The 24,118-nt window shown below is 41.6% G+C and overlaps 1 protein-coding gene across 3 annotated transcripts; it reads left to right on the top strand.

The window, feature by feature from the left end:
- Nucleotides 1–731: 731 nt before the first annotated feature.
- Nucleotides 732–21,561, top strand: cherp (calcium homeostasis endoplasmic reticulum protein). Of its 3 annotated transcripts, none has more exons than XM_084354823.1 (20): nucleotides 732–888; nucleotides 3,869–4,042; nucleotides 7,151–7,189; nucleotides 8,741–8,910; nucleotides 9,584–9,721; nucleotides 9,821–9,972; nucleotides 10,630–10,741; nucleotides 11,301–11,390; nucleotides 13,216–13,408; nucleotides 14,052–14,215; nucleotides 15,149–15,403; nucleotides 15,525–15,720; nucleotides 15,817–16,058; nucleotides 16,468–16,601; nucleotides 17,512–17,598; nucleotides 17,887–18,039; nucleotides 18,902–19,015; nucleotides 19,110–19,204; nucleotides 19,900–20,085; nucleotides 20,391–21,561. In XM_084354823.1, the coding sequence occupies exons 1-20, from the start codon at nucleotides 864–866 to the stop codon at nucleotides 20,426–20,428; spliced, it is 2,757 nt and encodes a 918-aa protein (XP_084210949.1). In that variant the 5' UTR covers nucleotides 732–863; the 3' UTR covers nucleotides 20,429–21,561. The 3 variants fall into 3 exon arrangements, with proteins under 3 accessions (XP_084210949.1, XP_084210948.1, XP_084210950.1); XM_084354822.1 differs by having other exon boundaries at nucleotides 15,149–15,412; XM_084354824.1 differs by lacking the exon at nucleotides 7,151–7,189.
- Nucleotides 21,562–24,118: the final 2,557 nt, after the last annotated feature.

Here is a 24,118-nt window from a genome sequence, read left to right as displayed (position 1 = left end):
ACTTCCGGTCAGTCATCGGCCTTAATGTGCTGTTTAAGATCAAAAAACGAAAAGACAATCAAAATTTAACCGTAATTTGATTTTGGTTTCCTCGTTTTTTCGTTTTAAAACCAAAACCAAAAAAACGAAAAAACCAGCCTGAATTTTGGTTTTTTGGTTTTTGGTTTGAAACGGAAAACCAAATTACCAGCTTACTTTCGTTTTCTGACAGTTCGGTTTAAAGGAAAAATCAAACTAACGAAACGTACACGGACCTATCTGCCATCTTATTTCCATCCCCATGTACAGCATCCACATGAACTTATTTTATTTTCCTTTTGTCTTCATTCTGAGTTATGCTTACCATGTCCAGAATTATGTCATACCTTGTTTCTGATTGCATATTCTTTGTACTTATAAGTGCACTAATGGAGTCAGAGCCGATCAGAACTTTCCTCGGCTTGGCTTCGTCGATCCAGTTTAGAGCAAGTGGCTAGTAGTATAGTGTATACTGCCAGGTTATCACTAACCCTTTTATTTGGCATGATATTTAGCTCTGGAATGATAAACGCTGTCCCCGCTCTATTGTTCACTGTTAGATCCATCTGTATAAACTTTTGTTTTTGTTTCACTGGGATGAACCCAGTGTTACGTGAGCGGATCAGGTGCTGACAGCCATCCTCCACCTCACCCCAGGGGGCGCTGTAGGAAAATTGGACGGCTATTTTTCGTCGTGCTTTTCCCTCCTGTACAGTTACACTTCCGGTGTATCTTCCAGGGGCAATGAAAGTGTTTTTTGTCATTTTTATAAGACATTTAGTGGAACAGAAAACTGGTTAAGTAATCCCTGGAGTACCTATGGTTCGCTGCACCTGAAGCTAAACATGGATATCCCCAATGCCCCAGAAGGTGAGCAGTGCGCCGCAGCGTTGTATGAGCTTCATTGTACGTCGGTTAATGCCAACGTTAGCTCCGAGAGCTAACGTTACTGCCACAATATAGCTAACATTACTGCCGCATGTCACATGTCGGCTTTCTTTAGTAATCTTCAGTATCTAAATGTGTCTTACAGGTTTTGTACCTAAGCAATACGTTAACAGCTACAGCTAGGTAACAGCTATGTTAACTACTGTTGTTACGGCTATGTTCATCATTCGGCTAACGTTCAATGCTAAAGTTAAGGTAAACATTGTCTTCCAAGCTTAACTTAAAATGTTACTTCATCATGAGCAGAAATGTAAGTGTTGAAGATTAAAAACATGGCCCATTATCTGGCCATTCAATCAATCCACTCAGTGTTCCCAACAAAGCACGGGTCAGAATCCAGTTCTGACAACAGTAACAGTGTTTACGTTTTCATATTGTAGAGAGTAATCAAATAAAAAAGGAAACTAAAGCTACAAAAAAACATCAATATCTGTTTTCTTCTAGATTTGTGTATTTCTTAGTTTCGACTCTGTGCATGTGCTGAAAGGGACCACTGTATGCAACTTGCTGAGCGCAAACGTGGAAAACTACTGGTCGTTTTTAATGAGAAGATATAGTTTGTATGACAGATATGAGGGCAGAGACGAGAGCATACATGTTCTGTCCCGGGTAGGGCTCTCCTATAACGGCATGAGTAACTTTCTTATCACAATGCAGTTATGGTGTGTAAATTCATTTAAGAAGTGTTTTAAAATAATCATACCATACCTTACTTTATCACATTTCAGTATCCTCGTCTGTCACTTGGAACGTCCATACAAACAAAAACAATCAGCTGACTTTGCAGAGTACTTTGTTGGGGTTTCTGAATCCAAATCATTCCCACATGGCAGAAGTTAAACCCCTTTTAGCAACTAGTTATTCTCCCTATCCTTGAGTTGGTTGGGATGCCCCCTGTTTTGTATTAACAATGTCACTGTCCTCCTCCATGTTTTGTAGTCGGCCTCATCTTCTGAGGTGGTTGCCAAACCAGCTTGGAGATGCGTTACTGCAAGGCAGCTGGATTTGCGAGTATAGTATGCAGGCAAGATTTGCTTTTGTCCTGAGTATGTATAATAGAGGCAATAAGAGACAGCTTCTGCTTGATATCAAACTGAGAGGATTGCCGTGAACATACTTGAATACAAGATGCTGTAGCATGCTCATTTTTAATAACAGTTCACCCAAAGATTTGATTTAATTTATTAACTACTGCTGTAAGAAGTCAAGTGAATTTTCCTAGTCCGCAAAACATTTCTGGTGCTTCATAGCAAAACAACTGAAATCCAATATAATTTTAAATATTGCAAAAGTTTGCGTAATTCACCATCAAATAAAACACAAGTCATCGCCTGAATGGTTGCTCAGAAGTAGATAGGCCGGGCATCGTAATAATGGTAAAAATAAAAGTAAATAACATACAAAGATTGGATGCTAATCTTCAAAGTGTAACTGTTAATTACCCTATAATAAACAGCAGAGCAGGCGTTATTTGTATTTTTTTCTGCCTTTATTTATTTAGGGTGAGTTCACTGAGAGCAATGCTCTCTTTTCAAGAAGACCCTGATCACTTTCACACAGTTACACATTGACACTTGGCGGTTGCTCAGTACTATCAGTCTGATCTGTTGGCCACAGAGCAGCTTCACTGGAGTGGTTTGGGTTTAGGGCCTTGCTAAAGGGCACCTCAGTGGTGGTAATGAGGGAGGGGAAAGCCCTCTACTTCCAGATTTATCCTGCTGGTCCGGAATTTGAACTGGCTGAACTCTCTGACTTTTAGACAGCCACTGCCCCATAAGAAGCATGAGCATAAGAAGTCTGACACTGTGCTTGCAGTACATTTATTTCAGGCCAGAAATATTAATTTGATCATTTGTTAAACAGAGTTGGTAAAACGCTGTCTCTGTTGGGGATGACAGCACTGTCAGGTTAATGATAGCTCAGCAGGCTGCTCTTGAGTCTTAGAGCTAACAGCAAACATCCCAAACAGAAACATGATGTCATCAAAAACAATCATCTTGTTGTTTCCTCAGTCAGCATCTTAAACACAGTCCAGGCTTGTTGCCATTATTGACCTCCTGCATGCCTTATCTTTCCTGTAGCTTGTCAATCACATCAAATGTGACCAGTGTCAGACCTACATGCAAATCTTCTTTAATATTTAAATATGCTGTATTGAGTCTACAGTTTAACAGCTCGACAGTGTGCAGTTGGCACTTTAGAAAACGGTAGGCATTGAGAGTGCATTGAGTGGCAAAATAAATATTACATATTTACACAATTAGTAATTTTTTGCAGCATTCCTGCCCAAATGGCAGCAGTGCTTTTTTTTATATATATTCATCAGAAGTAGAGGTAGTTTTCTTACATTTTGTGTGGAAAAAGAGTCAAATGACACAAAGCTTCACTTCAAGCCCGAAGAAAAGTGTGTGTTAACAAAGAAAGTTGATAACCACCGTCATGATACCGGTTATCTCTGGTTGGGTTTTAGGTTTTGACAAGCCAACTCACACAAAGAAAGCCTGGCTATGTCTCGTAGTGTAGAGCCCTGAGCATTAATCATGATCAGAGGGGAATACATTTAATATGCACACAGGCGCGCACACACACACATGGTCAGAATTAGCCCTGGTTTGTGCCTTTTTATTTTTTGAAAGATAAATCCTCATGCAGCAAAAAAACATTGAAAAACACAGAAGATTTGAACTACACGTACCACATGTCATTCAGGTACAAAAGTCTTTCAGGAATCTTAAAAATGTAGCAGTTCTATGACTAATATAATAATACATGAGAAACACAAACTGATCAATTGTCACTGCTTTGTATTTTTTGTTATTGATGTGTCTTCACATTTAGGCAGATGCCCAGCTGTCTCAGCTCTGACTGTATTTTTTCCCTCTTCTTCTCTTTCCTGATGCAGATCAAGAACTGAGGAATGTCATTGACAAGCTGGCCCAGTTTGTCGCTCGGAACGGGCCAGAGTTTGAAAAAATGACAATGGAGAAACAGAAGGACAACCCTAAGTTCTCCTTCCTCTTTGGGGGAGAATACTTCAGCTACTACAAGTGCAAGCTTGCTATGGAGCAACAGCAGCGTATGTAGTTAAGGGGACAGTCCACCATAAAACCATTTGCACAAAGATATTTGTATGATGTTGGAAAGTTTAATTCATTAGGTCTTTCCCAGTACGCTATAAACCGTCATGGAATCAGTAAGACCATGAAAGAAGTCCAGTTAAAATGCCACCTGTTTATTTGAATACATAAAAGAGAACATGCTAGTAAGTGATGGACATACAATTCATTTATCACATTAATACATGTCCTGTGTCAACATGTATTTAGCGATATAATCCAATTTAGAAAACCTTGTGCACCCATTTATGGACCCATTGAATTTATTATTTCTTCTGAATGAACTCTCCAACATCATATTAATAATGTGTATTCTGTTCTTCAGTGGATTTTTTTCATTAGTAGCATCCCTATCAAGCAAATAGTGTACCTGTTTACACTTACCTCCATCATTGTGTTTACTTATAGCTTACTGTCTGCTGCCATGCCAGCTGTGTTCTACAGTAGAGCAGCAGTCCACAAGCTGCCTCCATCTACTTGGCCAAGTTTTCACAGCAAAGCAGTGTGGATGGAGGAGTGCTGAACTAAATTACATTTTGAATTAACCTTTTATTTGATACAAGAGTAGGGCTGTGTATGGAGCCATAATGGGTTTTAATATGAGCACAGATTAGATTGTTTAGCTCTAAATAATCAAGTAGCCCTTAATAATGGCTGTGCTCATTAAAGTAGGGCATTGTAAGAAGCATATGTATTAGGTTTCTATAACCAAACTCAGGTGTTGTATACCCCAATACCCAGCCCTACACAAGATCCCTGTTTTCCAAATTGATATCCAAGACCTCTTGAAAACTGAGCAGCATGACTTGGGGACATGAACTCATGAAGTCATCCTTTTTGGCCTTGTAGTAAAGACAAAGTTGTTAGCTGGGGCTGAAAATGTCAGGCCCAGCTCACATCTTAAAGGGAAATTGTAGTTGCTTACAAACTGGGTCTGATTGTCGTAGTTTTTTTGGTCAGTAATAATGACTTTGGCCTTGCTGAGAAATCCAGCTGTTACTTTTTTGAGTAAAATGTTCACAAGTGATAAAATACAAAAATGAGACCCCGTTTGTAATAAGCCAGAAATTTCTTTCAACCTTTAATATGTGCTTTATTTGGTCATTTGTATCCTCTATCCTCTGCCCTGAATGAGATGTCATGTGTGTATGTACCTGTCACAATACGTGCAGGCCAGCTCTGAATGCATTCTTATTACTGAAGAAGATATACTGTCTGTGAGAAGTGCACATCTGGGCAAATAGGTAGTGTTTGTTGAAAGAAGAAAGTATCAATTTAATGAAAAACTCAAGAAGTCTGTGCAACACCTGCATCATAATGCACTGCTGCCTTAATGAGCCCAACCAAACGTTCATCTGGTGAGTAACACCAGGTAAACAGTTATAAATCACAGCTGGTCATCATTTCTCTGCAACTTGTATTTAAAAGGATGGCGGTCTTTAAAGTGTGTAAGATTTAGAGGAATTTAGGAGGATCTGTTCGCAGAAATGGAATATAATATTCATAATTATGCTTTGACTAGTGTATAAACACCTGCAACTAAGAATTGTATGTTTTCGTTACCTTTGACTAAGTCCCAGAAGGACTGAGGCTTCTTCCATGGGACTTCCTAAAAACTTTGTCATTTGACCCAGGGGCCTGCATCACTCAGATTTTGTGTGCCTGATGTGCATTCTCGTTTGCTCGTATTTTTTGAAGGGCCTGCCCATTTTCAAACAGTGTCTACTGGCACCTTTCCAGGTGGTGCTGTGTAACACTCCATCTGTTGTGTTGGGTTAAGTTCCACTCAGATTTTTTGCTCCTTTTCCTGCTGACATGGGTACAACAGCAACTACTTTGCTGTAGATTTTCAAAAGACTTTTACCTGACTTGATAAATTCTCAAACTGACTGTCACAACATTATACTGGAAAATTCATAGTACTCAATAGTGTGGGATATGGCTGAGATGGTCACAGAGCTTGCTGAACCATACACTGCTCAGTCCACCATCTTGCACTGCCATGTTTCTACAGTAGCCCACAACAGACAAACCATGTTTTCTGTGTTTTTAGTGGCTACAATAGGGGAAGGTGAGGCAGGGTGTATTCGGTTGGTTGTAATCTGCAACCTCAATGCTACATACCACTAAATCCTACACACTGGACCTGTTTTATAGATCATATCTTCCTCACAAACTGTAAGACAGAGGGTGTTAAATGTCAATAATGTCTCCTTCATATCTGATGAGTCAAATGTTAAACTCCATACATGAATAATACAGTGCGTTAAGTCATTAAATAGCTATAGCTATTTCACTCGTACAGTTCTCATTTCCCATGACTAATCTATTTTGTCTGATATAACACAAATGCTTCACCATTGGAGCAAGCTCGTATTGGTCATGAGAGCACCAGGATTCTCCCTGAAAAGGAAAACATAGGTAGTGCCTCCTGGTAATGCAGTTTATTAAGGGCCATCATAGAGAACCTGATATGGAGAGGGCAGAACAGAGTACAGGCAGTTTGTGAGAAGTGCGAGAAAAAAGTTGAGATACGCCAAAGCTTAAAATGTGAAAGCACGAGTAGTGTGTACTGGTGGTTAGCGGCCCAGTTCAAGCAATCAATGTGTGTTTTTCCCAGTCTGAATCTCTTCAAGAGTTACCCATCAAACCTGAGGAACCTGGAGCTGTGGATAAACTGAAATATCCCTGTGCAAAAAGGGGCAGAGTACACACTTTAGGACCAAAGATATTGGAAAAGTGAGAGGGTGGAAAATAAAAGGGAGCACTAACGCTAAATGAGAAAGTAAATCACTGCAAGTCCAATTTAATTCACTGAAGCACCAGATTTTTCACAAATGGCAATATAACTGTATTAAGTATTTAGTTGTACTTTTGACTCATCAGAATATTCTTGCTGCTGATGCAGGGGCAGTCACACCTTCTGACAACATCTACAGTGAGGCTGTGGTCATTGAATGATGACCAGATGATCATAATAGCATTGTCTGATGCAGGGTTGCATAGAGTTCTTCTGACAGTCATGTCATATCACTGAAATGCTTTAAAGTTTGCTTTTCTCCACTCAGATCCCTCTACCCACGATGGGGAGGAATATAAATCTGAAGGTATTTATTTGGAACCAGAATTGTCCGATAAATTCAAAATTCCAGTTGGAAAGACACATTTTATTTCTGCTTATTTTCGCTGGACATAATCACACCTAAAGCTGTTTGGTTTGTTTTCTGTTGTGTTTTTCATGTTATTATGGTTTTCTTTTTAAAATTTGCTGTATTGTTGTTTTGAAGCTTCACTGAAGACATTGCAGGCATATCTTCTTGATGGTGCTCATAAATGCTCAAAATGTGCTTAATCCTCTCTTTAGGCAGCTAGTTTAACCCAGAAATAGAGAAAGAGGAGCCCGGTGACATGTCTTTGAGGAAGGCCTTGTTGTCGAGTCCGTCTGTCTCTGAAATGCCTCTTCTTATGATTCACTTCAGGGTTAGGGTTAAGTGTTTGGTTTATTACACTAGTATTTGTGTGATAATCTCATTTAATTTTGAGGAATTGTGTCCCAGTCAAGCAGCAGTCAGTGTTTACACCTTTGCAGTGAGTGTTCTCCTGTTTGCACTGGTGCAGACTTTGTTGTTATTTCCATCCTGGTTTGGATGTGTTATGATTTAATATTTTGCCTCCCCTGTTTGGTACATGGTGAGCTCCACAATATGACGCCCAGATGCACTGTCCCTGTGATGTTATACTGATATATTTTAGAAATGATCAAAGCTGTCGCGTAGCTACAAGAGGATGTATGTCACTGTTTGAGAACTTAAGACTACAGTGAACGTGGATCAAATCACAGGGTAGATGAATAATACTGATGACAGTGAAATACTGGGGTCAGAAATGATACCATACAGTATAGTAAGCTCCGCCTTTTCACTCTCTTTACTTCTGTGCCACATTGCCTTAAAGCAGAAGCCTAAAATCAGCATAATATTCAAATGTGTAGAGCCAGTTTCATAACGGAGGGCAGTGGCGCATTTTTAAACGCTTGCATACCCTGAGCTTAATGACTCGTATTAAAAAAGGATTAGAAATCGACAGGTCTTATCTTGATAAAAGTTCTTGATCAGATGTTTGTGTTTTGATTTTACAGCTACAGATCACTGTAGGCAGGGATTGTGTGTAGTATATGGTAGTTTTATTAGTTGTAAAATATTCCCACCTCTTGGAAATGTGTGACCTCACATTTCTGTTCTATGTTTTCAGGCCTTGGTGCCTCTGAACTTTATGATTTTGGAGATGCCAACATGTTTGGTTTTTCAGCAGCCATTTCTAGCTGTAATTAGGAGGTTTGGAATGAAGACACTGGTTGTGTTAATGTGGGTTGCATGCCACTGAAATTTTGTTAACCCTTCTGCTTTGTTCTTGGAACGTTTCATCCGCTTTCTTTATGTAAGCTATCACTTCTTATTTGACCGTCAGAGGTCAATATCTGCCCTGTTTTCGACATGGAAGGGAATGCACATTTCTCTTTGGGAGTCGGCGTCTCATCAGACGTCAGCAGTCTGACAGCTTCAACCATCTCATCATCAGCCCTGAGATCAAAACTTAACCAAACCTCCACACTTGAAATGTTCATATTCCTTGCTGTTTTCCTGCTGTTGTTTTTGCAGACATGTACAACCCAGGCGCCAAAGACATGGTTGATGTCCCTCCTCCACCAGTGCAGTTGATTGTTCCGCCTCCGATTGCTCCGCCTGCTGCGCCTCCCATCGATGAGCTCATCCAACAGAGCCAGTGGAATCTGCAGCAGCAGGAGCAGCATCTGCACACACTCAGACAGGTACAGAGCAAGAAATACATTCTAAATCTGCCCGAGAGGACATCCTCCCCTCGGAGATGTTTTATTTATCCTTTTTGGATTTTTTTATTTATTTTTTTTGCGACTACAAAACAATGCTTAGTAAGGGGGTTCCCCAAATCCTTACAGATAAGTAGCCAGCTAAGTTCTGTAGTTGAGGTAATTTTACCGAACAAATGAACACAACTGAAACATGTGTTTCATGTGTTTCTTCTGTCTCTTTTTTTATGTTTTTAGTGTGTTGTTTTTATTATTCTGCTTTTTAACCTGTAAAGTGTCTTTGAGTACCTTGAAAAGTACTTTATAAAATAAATGTATTATTATTTATGAAAAGATGACTGTTGTAATAGTGTAAATAAAAATGTTATCAAAGGCACGGACGCTGATGAAGTTAAAACCACATAGAAAAGTATCACAATTTCATAACAAAACACGGATCATACATTTTGGATGGATTAGTTGTTGTATTCCCGTTTAAGATTCCACACCGTTAAAGTCTTAGTATGATGGCCCCGTATCTTCTGGTCTTTCGTGATGAGAACCATCTTTTTCATCTTCTTAAGTCCTGTGACACTTAGGGGAACATTGTGAGAATAGTGGGAGGCTAAAGAAGAATGGTATTGCATTTTCCAATACTTTTTTCCCATCTATGTAGGAACAAGTGACTGCAGCCATAGCTCTGGCTATGGAGCAGCAGACCCAGAAACTACTGCTGGAAACTCAGTTGGACGTCACAGAATTTGACAACCTGTTGCAGCCAATCATAGACACCTGCACCAAAGATGCCATCTCTGTAAGCCTGCCATAATTGAGATTTTCTTTGTATACAGATTCCTAAAATAACTCAAGGAGAAGGTTTTCTATGTTCCTCATGTGTTTGTCTTCATGTCAGGCTGGTAAGAACTGGATGTTCAACAATGCCAAGACTCCCCCGCACTGTGAACTGATGACATCGCATCTTCGCAACCGCATCACTGCTGATGGGGCGCATTTTGAGCTCCGTCTACATCTCATCTATTTAACCAATGACGTCCTCCATCACTGGTACACAAAAACAAATACATACACAGATAACCCAAGTGGATCACTTTACTGATCATTAGATGCTAAAATGTTATTAGTGTTCTAGAGAGTGTTGTGTAAACCTGATTACACCTTCATTAGCATGTCTCTGACTACAAGAACACATACTTATTAAAGTATATAATATCAGATAAAGGGTCTGAAAAGCATTCACTACGTGTACAGTGGCATCAAACATTGAACATCATAGGTTTTGGGCTTGATGGACCCACTGCTAATAACTTATTTTCAATTTTTTTACATTTGATTTTACTAAATGAAATGTTTACATTAAACGCATACAACAAACAAACAAATGAAACTGCTGAAGTTTAACATTTAAGCATTTACAGAATGGCTCGGTTAATAACATGCCAGTATGTAATCAGTCAGTTGTGAAAAAATGTAACTGTCTATAAAAAATGATCAATTGATTAATTGAAAAAGTAATTAGAAGATTCACTAATAAAAATACATAAATTGTGGACTTGGTCTAATTATGAAACAAATCTTGTATAAAGAAGCTTATTTGGGCATTAAACACAGATGTTGTAGGAAGAGTCAGTGAGAAGAAAAGTGTTGAGCAGCCTTCTGTGTATTCCTTTTGTAACGTGATGCGTGTTGTCATGTGTCTTCCAGCCAGCGGAAGCAGCAGAAGGATTTGTTGGCAGCGCTGCAGAAAGTTGTGGTTCCCATCTACTGTACTAGCTTCTTGGCTGTAGAGGAAGAGAAGCAGCAGAAGATCACCAGGGTAAACAGCTGCTGATTAATAAAGCACTTAGTTTGGTTTTGGATTGAAGGATTTTAGTCCATTTCTACATCTTTAACGCTTTACAAATACCAGGAAGATTTTGCTCTTGGTAGTATCACAAATGTCATGGGACACTAAAACTGTCCCCTTGAACCCAGAATAATTCAGATATGTATTCACAGAAAACTTGTTCTTTGATCATTTTTTAATTTGAGTCAGCAACAGGGGGCTCTTCAACTGAAGAGAGTGGTATAGTGGACTATAGTACAGTCCAATGATTATCACCATGTTAGTTGAACTAAGTATCTTGTTTGTCCTGCACTCTGACTCTAATATTCACTTATTAAAACACTCACCCACACATAAAGTAGCTGAATATACAGCTTTGATGAATAAAGATTCCCTGGCACTTTGTGCTTGTTCTGCTCTTGATTTATTACATTGCAAGAATCTTTACTGCTTTTGGTGAACGAGATTTCCCTTGTGTCTAAAGTCAGTTTTCTCTGATTCTTCCTGCGCCCCTCCTCCTCCTCGTCCTCCTCCTCCTCCTCCTCCTCAGTTGTTGCAGCTTTGGGAGAAGAACGGGTACTTTGATGAGGAGACCATTCAGCAGCTCCAGAACCCAGCACTGGGCCTTGGCCAGTACCAAGTGAGTGGAACTTTTTTTTGCTTCCGTTCGGCAATTTCCTGGCACCAACGTGTTTGCATTCAGATTTATATGTCCATCAAAATACAGTTTATAATGAGATTGATGAATATTCTTACTAAATATATCATGAACAACAGTGGAATCCAGTGATTGAGTGTCACAGTAATGTGGAACCTGTGGAATGTTGCTGTGGTCATCACACAGCAACAACAGTGATGTGTGTGCCACATCTACAGTAATGGATTTGAGGAGGAGCTGTTAATAATTTTACACACAGATGGCTTCATCAGCTATTTTTAACTCACCAGGCACAGCAACAAGATAAGTCAGAAACTAACTAATTCATGTTATTTGTGTTGAATCAAACATCTGACTGCAAAGTTGTTACTCACAGATTACAGTCCTCGGAAGTCCTCTGCTCCATCAAATCTGTAGCAACATTTTCATTAAAAGCAAAAATCCAACTGTGCTTCTGCTGGAGAATTAAAAAGTTCACACATGTAAGGTTTTTTAATCTCTGGAGCCAGTCCGAGTCCAGCAAGGAGGCCAGTGTACCCACCATACACACCAGCAAAGCTCATCATTAACTGATCTGTGACACGCAGAAATCTCTAAATCATTTTAAGACTGAACTCGACCCATTAATATTACATTATTAAACAGACTTAATTAATTATAAGAATAAATAAAAACTCATTGTGAGTGCAGATTGTAGAGGCAGACACACTTAGTGCACACTGTATCTGCTCATCATCAACTCCCAAGCAGAGGATCGCCCTCAGATGCTTTACACACAGCTGACACAGGGTTGATACAATCATTAATTATGTAAGAGTGTGCTATTTATTGGTATCTGACCCTTTTTGCAGTTTTAATATGTCAGGAAGGCCTTGAGAGAATTTCTTCAAATTTGGCACATCCATATTTTAGAATTTGTAGCTTTGTTGCTGCAAGATCCAAATTTAAAGCATTGTAGTCCACTACAAGCTTTTTGGTGTTGCTGATATCAATCTTCAGGTGATGGTCGTTGCACCATGTGATGAAGCTCTCTATCAGTCCTCTGTACTCCTGTAAGTGAACACATCATGTTTCTCAAGTCTTTACGACACACCGTGTCTTCAAACGCATACAACTGCATGGCAGTGATTCTAGTTCCAAACATTAACTAGAAAGTTTACAAACCCCATTTTGTTTTTGTTTGCTTGAAGATATGAGTACTATTGGTATTGATATTTATTTATTATTCTTAGACAAACTTTTGTGTTTATTGGACTTTCAAAGACCTACCTAAATGAATCTTCTCAGATATGCAGAGGAGGAACCAAAACCACAGACATGAAATTTATAAATTATATCAATATTAAGTGTTTGTACAGCTATAATGAGCTGCACAGTATTCCAGCCGCCACAGCACCATTATAGTACGTCTACTGAGAACATATTTGGGGCAGTTTGGTGCTTCATGGAGAACTCTTTTCTCTTTTTCCACAGACTCACCCTCTCATACTTTTTCACTTGATGGTACTTTTAAAAGGGGATAAAAATAGCTCATCTGATTGGTCATCACTGAATCTTTCCGCTACTTAACTTGCTGTTTCTGTATTCCTATAGTAACGTATTTAGTTTTTTCCCCCACAGTGTGCCAGGTGCACCTGGTTTACAGTAATGTCTGTGTTTACCAAAATGACAAAAATGTGCTAGTCACACCCATTTACATGTGCACCTGAAGATTTTGCTTGCTTTTGGAAAATAAAGCCCTCAGTTTTCATTGACTGATAACACTGTCACAGTCTCAGATTTTACACCCTCTTGTCCTCTCTCTCAGGCTTCTCTGATAACGGAGTATGCTGCGGCGGTGCAGCCGATCCAGCTGGCCTTCCAGCAGCAGATCCAGTCTTTGAAGACCCAGCACGAAGAGTTTGTTTCCAGTCTGAAACAGCAACAGCAGTCTGCTCCCGTGGCACAACTAGCTACCCCCACTGAGTCTGAAAAGGCCTTACCTATGACCTCACAAGCTGGTGAGAAGACACTTGTTTAACAAAACCAGAGGCACAGTAAATAAAAACAGACGTATTGTTCATATAACAACAAAACCTAAATGTTTCATTCATATCATTCAGACACGCTCTTGTTCAATTTTAAACTAGTTACTTAAGAAAAAGCATTTAACAGTTGCGGACACCATCAGTTAGTTCTGACCATTGATTGTATAAAATGGTTGACAGAACCACCGTGACATCACTCATAGGCTTTTGAAGAACCATAATGAAGCTCAAAGTGGGTGGTACCAGCCGTTGCCATGTTGGCAGTGCCTGACTACGCCTGCCTCTCAGCTAATCAAAAATGGGCGAAGAGGTGGAGCCTGGGTGGAGCTGAAGCGAGCCAAGTTATTTAACAGGCATACCTGTTGAAGCTACCAGGCTGGCTAAGGCGAACGAGCTATCAGTGTTCACACACAAAGATTAGCACAGCAGTATTTAGTAGTTCCACATTGGATTCTCAGAACGGGAGTTTGCCGCTTGGTTCTGACTCAGAAGTTTTGGGGCAGTTTTCTTCTAGTCTTGTTAAGTGAGGCTGTTCGTGTTTGTGACCTGCTCTGCATTGGCCAAATACATGTACAGTACGTTTGTGCTGTAATGTGTCTGTGTTTATTGTGTGCAGGTGATTTGAAGCCTCCAATGTCAGGTCCTCCTCCAGGGGAGTTTGAAGGAGCTTCATCTAGACCACAGGACACCAGCAATCCCAGTGGCCCCTCAGATATCCCCTCCAGCAAGCCTGCGTGGTATGACCCTCAGCACATGGGCCCTTGGACCCCTAACCAGCCGGTAAAGACTCATGTCTCTCTTGCATGCGTGTGTGTGCGTACCTTGATTTAATTGGGAGATACTTTTGTCAATGGTAAAAGTCCACATTAAAATGAAATACATTTTGTCCCTTTCAGTCCTCCAAACAAACTCGAAGTGATTAGATTGCCTTTTCTGTAGATATAAGAACAATCCAAAGGTTTCAGACCCCTTCTTTGCCCAGAATTCATTGGAACTCAAGACTGCCATGATATACATGTTCTTTACAAGTGGATGTAAATTTGACCACAATTGTATATGCCCTGCTCCTCCCCTGCCCACTTTCCTTTTGCTCTCCAAGTGGCCTCCCTGTGCCATATGTTTATGGGTGCAAAAGTATTAATAAGTCAGTGTCCTTAACTTTAACACAACCTGCCTGACAAGGGGCAACAATTATCTTGTCCACCCGGGTGTTGTGTTTCCATCACAGCCCATCAGACCTGGAGTCGATAAACGCCTGTGACTACTGCAGAGTCATTTAACATGGGAGTACACGCTGATTGTACACATTCACGTTAAAGACAAAAGCCAGATGGTAGTGGGTGTTCGGGTTATTTTTGTCTAGTGTGAAAGGGGTATTAGAGAGTTGAAAGAAGCGAACCATCATCCTTGTTGAGAGGCAAGCCAAGATCCACTCTTTCATCCTGCATTACTCTAAAAACAACAACGGTGATATGACTGATAAGTCATATGCAAGCTGACTGGGGGCTTCTCAAGCCTAGTCTGGCCCTTTCTTTAACACTGGTACTAACCCTGCCCCCTTTATGCACATTAGGCTTCCTTTCTGTGGTGAGTCCTGTCCTTGGCTGATCTTGCCCAGCCTTCGGAATTCCCTGCTCTTGGTTTATGCAGTGTGTGTGTGATTTAAGGCAACAGGCGACACTCACACGCTTTCTGACTTTTGTACTTCCTCAGCCTCCTTTTGACCCAAACCAGCCTCCCCCTCCTTGCCCACCATGGAACAGCCATGAGGGGATGTGGAATGACCAGAGGGACCCAGGGAACTGGAGCGGAGGTCCACACAGAGAAGGAGGTCCCTGGAGTGGTCCTGGTGGGTCTGACCCTGGCCCTCCATCTTGGAACTCATATGACCAGCAGCCGCCATGGGGGAACCAGCCAGACCAGCCTCCGTGGGGCCAGAGGGAGCCCCCATTTCCTCCACGCATGCAGGCAATTACTGTGACCTGATTTCTATATTTTTGTTTTGCATTGTATACTGCAGTATGACCCAGTCTTAGACTTTGAGTGTTGGGCCATTTTTGAGTATATTGTCTGTCATGCATTTTTACAGAGACCTCCTCATTTCAGAGGGCCCTTCCCTCCCCACCAGCAGCCGCCTCCTTTCAACCAACCTCCCCCCCCACCGCACAATTTCGGACGTTTCCCACCACGTTTTATGCAGGACGACTTTCCACCCAGGCACCATTATGACAGGCCGCCGTACACCCCACACCGCTTTGACTACGCTCAGGGAGATTATCCTGGAGGTGTGAAGCTATTGATCAGTAACTGTTCTTGAATGCATCTGGATGTCTACATGCTTTTAATTACAGTCCTTAATAAAATCCACCTTTGTTTGCCAGACATGCCAGGTCCTCCTCCACACCACCATCCCAACCAGAGGCCCCCCCCCCCAGGTATGGGGGCTGATCATCCTCCCTGGGGTGGAGGCCAGCACCCGGACTTTGGCCCACCCCCACATGGCTTCAACGGCCATTCACCCCACATGCGTCATCGGCAGCATCCGGTCCAAGATGATCCAAGTCTTGTGCCCAACGTACCCTACTTTGATCTTCCAGCTGGTCTTATGGCTCCGCTGGTCAAAGTAAGTCACATGCTTCTGATGGAGCACAAGGAGATAAATATGAATTAGAATGTTATTAGCTGGTTAAACCTTGAAAGTTACTTTCTTGCTACAAGAATGAGAATGCTCCCAGAGGAGAAAAGAACAGTGGTAAAGTGTGATGCAGTACTGCCACACTGGTGTACAGAATGGATACAAGACTGTGGAGGTACTTTAAGACGACTTTGACAACAGACTTAAAGAAGACTTCCAGTCACTAATGGAGTAAACTTTTCTAAATAGATTATAATAATGGTAAAGACCATCCAAGCATGCCACAGATTTACTGACTGATCCACTGCCATCAGATTTAGAATTGAATTAGACACATTTACCCACAATAGTCAAACCTGCAGGATCCATGACTGTCTCTGAACTCTCTATTGCTCAGCTTGAGGACTGTGATTATAAACCTCTGGATCCTAAAGACATCCGCCTACCGCCTCCCATGCCTCCTAGTGACCGTCTGCTAGCTGCTGTGGAAGCTTTCTACAGCCCTCCATCCCATGATCGGCCTAGGAACAGGTACTCACACCTCAACAAATCAGACCAACATTAAAATTGTTACTCTATTTGTGTGATTCCTATCATGCACTGGGTGACCATTTACATCCACTGGGTGTTTGGTACCAGTTAGCTAACTTACTACTACTTGTCATTAATTAATTCTCTGTTACTCATTAACTCTTCTTTTTTTCTAAAACTAATTTGCATTATCAAACAGTGTTTACTTAGATTTAATGGCATTTAACTGATAAAATAACTTCAATTCATGGCGATCTTTAATGAATCCTGTCTAGATAATGATTAATATTATTTTTGAGGGAATCTGTCGATTGACTTTCATTGACAGCTGCCCCTGCACAGTAAATCCTGGAGCCAGGATGAAGAAAACAGCCCACAGTTCATGTGGAATAACCTTTGTCTTTATATCAACATAAATACAACTTTAGTTTCTAAAGACGGCGTGAAAGCGCAGATTATCCAACGTTAGTTTCTGAAGACGGAGTCCTCTCCTCTCCGTTTCTATGCTTTACTCACTGTTAATCACAGGTGTGTTAATGGACAAATGAAGCGTCCACAACTCAAAATAATATAACATCAGAGATAAAACGCAGCCCTCTTCACTGCTCCTCCTTCTCCACCTCCTGTCCTCTCTCGTCCTCTCCTGTCCTCTCCTCCCTCTCTCTTCTCAGCAGAGGTGGTCAGATTTCAATGCACCGCTGCTGTTTGTTTTTGGGGGAAACACAGCAGTACTTCCGCTGTGCTTAATCAAAATTAGGCTATGGTTTCATCTTTGTGATTGTGTTTAAGGATTTAATTAATCCATCAGATTGGTTTCTGTAGTTTTGTAGCAGTCCTGTGTACTGCTAGCTTGTGACAGAATTTGGTGTAGGTAATATTTACACCTGGCTGCGGTTTGTTCCTCCACCAGTGAAGGCTGGGAGCAGAATGGCCTCTATGAGTTCTTCAGGGCCAAGATGAGAGCCAGAAGGAAAAAGGGACAGGAAAAACGCAACAGGTGAGCTTCCTCTTCATGTGGATCTTTCTCTCTTGTTGTCTCTTTGTTATTTACTCACATTCTGAGTGGACAGCTTGTGTTGTTGTCTGCCAAAATGAGTTTTCAGACTGCAGTGTGTCTGCTCGTTCTAGTCAAAGTTACTTGTTGTTGCAAAAGGCTTTTTGATGTCACTGTTGGTGTGTTAAGAGATGTAGACACCTCACCCACATGTTTATTATGTTCATTTTAATGCTCCCTCCTCCTGCACCATTCAACCTCGCCCCTCTCTCTGTGGCTCACTCCTTCCAGTGGTCGTGGAGGCAGTCGCTCCAGGAGTCACTCCCGCAGCAGAGGGCGGTCTTCATCTCGCTCCAGCTCTCGCTCTTCAAAGTCCTCTCAGTCACGGTCCCGCTCATCTCGCTCCCGTTCTCACAGCCGCTCCCGTTCCTACTCACGATCCAGGTCTGCAAAAACACACACACACACACACACATACTGGAATGAAATCTTGTGGTGTGAAGGTCTTGTCAATATGGAAATGAACACACACTGTTTGCTAAAAAAGTGAAGGAAGCAGTTGTGGTACAGACAACAATGGAGGAAGCAGAGCTGATATGTTATTGTGTAAGGAGCATCAAACCACTTTATTGTTTTTAAATTCTCAAGTTTTCCAGCTCCAACCCCCTCTGTTGTGTTGCTTCTAGTCATCTTTTAGATGCTGTAGTTGCGATACAGTGTCACATCTGCTTGGTCAATCAGAAGTGACAGTACAGCCAAAGATCCCTGAAAGCACCTGGAGATTGGTTATAGTATCACTTCCTGAGCAGAGTCAAACATTGGTACCGGGAACTCGTCCCCAAAGCAATCAAGAATGCACCAGAAGCAGAATTTGTGATAACAACAGTCAATGTTACATTACATGTGGTTACGTTTGTGCAGTGGAAAAGTTTTTAGAGAGAGAGAGAGAACTGTCTGTCTACACAGAAAGTGTTTCAGCTTTGTTTTTCAATCATCAACCTTACATGTGTCTGACTGAACAGATTCACCTTGTTTCACTTACGCTGTACTTGCGGTAAATGCAACATGTGGTATGCTGTTAATGCAACCTGTGGTATGTTGTTAATGTGACAAGTGGTGTGTTGTTAGGCTCCAAGGCAACATGTTCTTATTTTATGCAGTGGTTTCCATGCTGAGTATGTGTGCAGCTTCCTTCCTGCTGTGTTTGAGCTGCCTGCATACTGTGAAATCTTGCCTTTTATCATCCTAACAAGCATTTTAAATCTTACGCACTTGGCCTAATATGCCTTAATCTGCTTCTGTTCAGGTCCAGGAGTAGGTCCAGATCATCTAGGAGTCACTCGCGCTCCAGATCCAGATCCCGTTCAAATTCACCCAGCAAGAGACGGCGTGGCCCCAAGTCCCGGAGCTCCTCCCCCCCGTGAGTCCCCTTCACTGCTCTTTGAACAGATGTTGTCATAAGACTTTTCATGATTTGCTGTTGTATGGATGACCACCTTTCCTGCTCTCTACAGATCAACATCAGTGTTGGGTGCCCCTCCCTCCAAACTGTCTGCAGACAATAGGCTAGGGGAGGAGAACAAGGGCCATCAGCTGCTGATGAAGATGGGTATGCACTTTCTTTTTCTCATGTATTATTTCATTTCAACTGATTCTTCAATTTCCCAGTAAGAACGTTTGAGCTAGTCTTAAGTGAATGTTTCCCATCCTGTAATGTAACAGGATATATTTGGGAGCGTTAAGTCAAAGTAAAATAAACCACGTGCTATAGATTGACTGTAAATATAGTGGACAGAGCCGCCATGACGTCGCCCAGAGGTTTCTGAAGAGCCGGAATGATGTGGGCGGCACTGGCTTTGGTCATCTTGACATCACCTGACTCTGCCTAACGCTCAGCTAATCAAAAATGGGCAAAGAGGTGGAGCATGGATGGAGCTAAAGAGAGCTGAGTTTGTTAGTCCACTGAGCTGGAGACTACCAAGCTAGCTAACACTAATAAGTAGTTAGTGTTCACACATAAAAAGCGTTCTGTGTGAGTTTGATCGAGGGATCATTTGTGTTTATGCAAGTTACTCATTTGAGTTGGACCGTAGGTTTATTTGCCCCAAACAGACAGAATACCTTACTGTATATTAGCAGCAAGATAGCGAGCAACAGTAGGTAACAGATGTGCTTTAATATGCAGCAGCCAGTAGCTTCTCCAAATTATGATAAATTTTGTTATTTTGAAGTTTTGGATTAAGAGAAGCTTTTTTAGCCCCTGCTATACACTCTCTTCTTCTCATGTGGTCCTCTCTGCTGCAGGCTGGAGTGGTTCAGGTGGTTTGGGGGCCAAAGAACAGGGCATCCAGGACCCCATCAAAGGAGGAGACATCAGGGATAAATGGGACCAGTATAAAGGTGTTGGGGTGTCACTGGATGACCCTTATGAGAACTATCGCAGGAACAAGAGCTACAACTTTGTAGCCCGCATGAAGGCGCGAGAGGAAGGTACGTATACAGACTTTTGCATTCAAACCGAATTCATGCTGCTCACAGTTAAAGATAAGCCATTTCTATTATTGTACTGCCAATTGTGTGATGGACTCGTACTATAGTCAAGGACTAGACATTTACATGTTCACAATAGCCCATGTTCTCTGTTAATAAAGCAAGAACTTGAAAAATTAGTGATAGGATTGCACCGTATCTTTATACCTTTGAATCTGATTTATTTTTATGAAACACAATTGGATTACCGTTCTATTCAGATTACAATAATTCTTTAACAAAAATCTATTCTCTTCTTCATTTAGTCAATCGGGAACCTCAGGAGGCCCCTCCAACTGACTGATGTCATCAAATTGCGGCAAACATTCTCCCCACCTTCCCCTTTGCCGCCACCACCACCAGGGATCTGAATTTCACTCAGTTTTCCGTTCAGGATTATAGTCAACACTTCCAAATCCTACCTTTTTCCTCAAGAAACGATACACAGGACCACCACACTTGTGAGCTGCAAAAGACATGCAAGATCAAGAAGTACAAAGACTTCTTGATCTCTGCTCAATCAAGATCATTGATGAATCTGTCTGAACAGAAAGCATCAGATTTGAAGATGGAACATTTAGCACTGACACTAGTAACACAGCAGAAGGCAACCAGGATTTCCTTCAGGAGTCTTCGCAGGGACACTGGAAACACTGCCTAATGTCAGTGTGTTGGCTGATAACAGAGGGCCGACTCAGACGGTGTCTGAACATTTTTAGCTAAATGGTTAAAAATTGAGAATGTAAAAAAGTGACTGAGAGGCTGTTCACAAACAGGCTGTTTATCTGTCCTGATAGATGTGATCACATGTGGACTGCTTTATGTCCGTCAGTTCACACCTGGCGTGAACCTGCTTCTCAACCTGAATCTTGAGTGACCACCTGTGATCAGATCTCACTTCACGCTCAATATGCAACTAAACATGTTCATCACTGGGACAAACGGATACAATGTTTTTCACGCAAAGAAGGAAATATCTTTATGTATAATGTTTGCCAAATCAACCAGAAGGCTCAAAGAGTTACGAGTGTGTTGTAGAAAGTGTTTCACAAAGTTTGTAAAGTCTGTCCTAACTCCACAACTCACATAATTTAGAGTCTGGGAATGTGAACGTGAACAGCCTCTGGTGTCATGGCAGTGCTTTAAAAAAAATCCTCATGGGGCAAATTAAGATGAATGCTTTAAGCAATGCTTTTCCTTCAGAAATACAGCCTACATAGTAATCCACTGATCTTACTGTGGAAATACTTTCTGCTGAATAAATGTGGTCTTTAGAACAGAAAGTAGAATGAGGTATGGTGGCTCTGTTGACTCTTGTTGGTTTTTTGCTGCAGATTATTGTGATACTTTTTCATGTAATGACTTCTATGGATGCACCATATACAAGTCTGTCGTTAAGTTGTAGTATTAAAATAAATCCAACAAAACAAAAAGTGATTATGAAATGTCTTGTATTTTATCTCCACAATCACACTGTAAAGACATGGAAGTCTAAATAAACAGAACCCTGACTCATAAATTTGACTTTTCTTTAATTTCATGTAAATATTGAAGAAAAGTTTAGCTTTCATTTAATGTTTTAATATAAGATTTTTGCAGGAATTAAAATTTGATGTCTAAATGTTTAAAAGTGCATTATATAGTTTAAACAGCTTGTTTATTCAGGAAAAAATAAGTATTTCCGAGTGCATCGTCGCCTCAGTTATATTCTAAAAATCTGAGTTTGGATTTCTTCTCCAAAACTACTTTGTACCCCTTTAAAGTTAACATAACATTACGTGTATAAAGTTGCATTAACTTCAGCTCTTAAATGTAATTTGCGGGAAAAAAATGTATCAATCACTCTGCAGCGTATCTAAAAAACAAAGCCAACATTTAAGAGTGACATTTTAGTGTGACCAGTCCAAAGCACAACTGTGCGCTCATCATGCCGTTTAAAGTTTGACATTGTCGGTCCAGCTTCCTCTATATTGATTCCATAGACGTTGCATTCTGTGAGTCTTTTGTTTCAGGCTTTGTGTAAAGTCTTTGTAGCCAAAGGTGATGACAAATGGTACAGCAGCTGCTGGCGAGCTCACCATGGTGTCATTTTGAGCTGTGTTGTTGCTGCAGCGTTCGTCATCATCTGAGGCCACGGGCTTGTGAAACAGGAGGGAGGGAGAGAGGGAATGACTGTCAGCTTGCCAGACTTAAAACAAAGATTGTTCCCGAGTTCCAGCTCGTGAGTCTGAGTCAAATCTTGTGAGCACGATTTCGAGTCAAGTGTCAAGTCTCTGTGTGTAGCGACTTAAGTGCGACTCGAGTCCAAGACGCAGACTCGAGTAACACAACTAGAAGCCTCACTAAGGGTGTTTTGAAAAAAATATCCTCTGCCGAGGATAGAACAGTGCATGATGCTTGAACTCATGCAGACTAAAACAGGCATTTTTTAAAAGCACATTGCGTACCCAAAGGCAAACCAAAGTGCGTTACAGATTACACAGATTAAATAATATAACAGATATAATAATAATCAAAACGGAGACCAAATTCACAGAACATCAGAAAATCAACATGAATAGTGTGTGTGCGTGCGTGCGTGTGTGTTCACACACAGGAGTGGCATTGTACAATCAGGTTGGAGTGTGCCTTGCAAACGTAGGCATCACATTTGTAGCATGTCAGTCTTGTTTTATTGTCTCTCGGGGCACAGAGCTTGCATCTCTTCCTCTTTTGGCCCTGTCCTTGTTGGGGGGCAGAGCCTGGGGCAGCGACTGGGGCTTGCAGACTCCTAACCAGACTGGCAGAGGCTGGTGTGCGGGGAAGGTGCTGTTGCCATTGAATGAGTGGAGTCACTAAAGCTTTCCCAAGCTCTGCCAGGAAGAGTCGCCTCTTGAAGCATTTGCCCCGATTCCAGGCTGGGTTGATCGCCATCCACACCACGTATGCAGTTTATGCAGACACATCCAGCATGTTGTTGAACACTGCCACAGGCCAACGCGCTGTCATTCACTTGCAGGTGTATATACCAGTAAGCTGCAATGAAGAAACAATAAATAAGAGATTGGAAACGATATTGAATCTGAATGCCATGTTATACATGAATAAAAGTAAAATAAAATGCATGATAGATGAAAAAAAACATTACCTTACCAAGGCAGTCAACTCCTCCTTTGTTGCTGTTGTAGTCCTGGATGATATGGGGCTTCCTGTCCTCCTTAGTGCTGACAGCGTCGTCTTTGTGCATTGTGCTCATCAGGATGACATTTCTATTCTTCTTGGGAACATATGACACAAGACTGTGTCAGTGAAAGCAAATTTTGACAAGAGTGCCTCTCTCCCTCTGGTCGACACCAGCACAGGCGGGAGCTCAGGCTTGTTCTTTCTCACCATCCCCACCATGGTGAGCTTTCGTTTCAGCAGCTCTTGACCAAGTGCATATGATGTGAAAAAGTTATCACATGCAATATTATTCCCTTTGAGACTGGCTCTCATGTCCAGCACAACACGCATACCCTGTTTTTTTTTCTGGCCTTCCAGCAATAGGTTTCCCTGTGTAGACCTGCTTATTCCAGGCATAGCTGCTCCTGGCATCTGATGCTGCCCAGATCTTGATTCTGTACTTGCTTGGTTTGCTTGGCATGTACTGCTTGAAGGGACAGCGACCTCTGAAAGGGACCAGGTGCTCGTTGACTGTCACCTCAGGGCCTGGTACATCAGTGGTAGGCGGTCCACCCACCTGTCCCAAACGTTCCTGATGGCAGCCAGTTTGTCATATCACCAGCGGGCAGGTCGTGTATCTCTGTTATCAAATCGGATAATTCTTGAGAGGACATGAAACTGTTGTAAGGACATAGTTGACCGGAATGTAGGCCTCCCAGACTCTGCATCCCACAGACTGTGTGTAGCCTCATTGTTTGACCGATATACTCCTGCTAGAATCAACATGTAGGCTTGGAGGTCTACCTGGTCCAATGCTCTCCACGTGTCCCCAAACACACGCCTCCCCTCCAGG

This window comes from Pagrus pagrus, assembly GCF_965226575.1.
Source record: "Pagrus pagrus genome assembly, chromosome: 6".
In the NCBI taxonomy this organism is placed as follows: domain Eukaryota; kingdom Metazoa; phylum Chordata; class Actinopteri; order Spariformes; family Sparidae; genus Pagrus; species Pagrus pagrus.
This window is presented reverse-complemented; position numbering and strand designations above follow the sequence as displayed.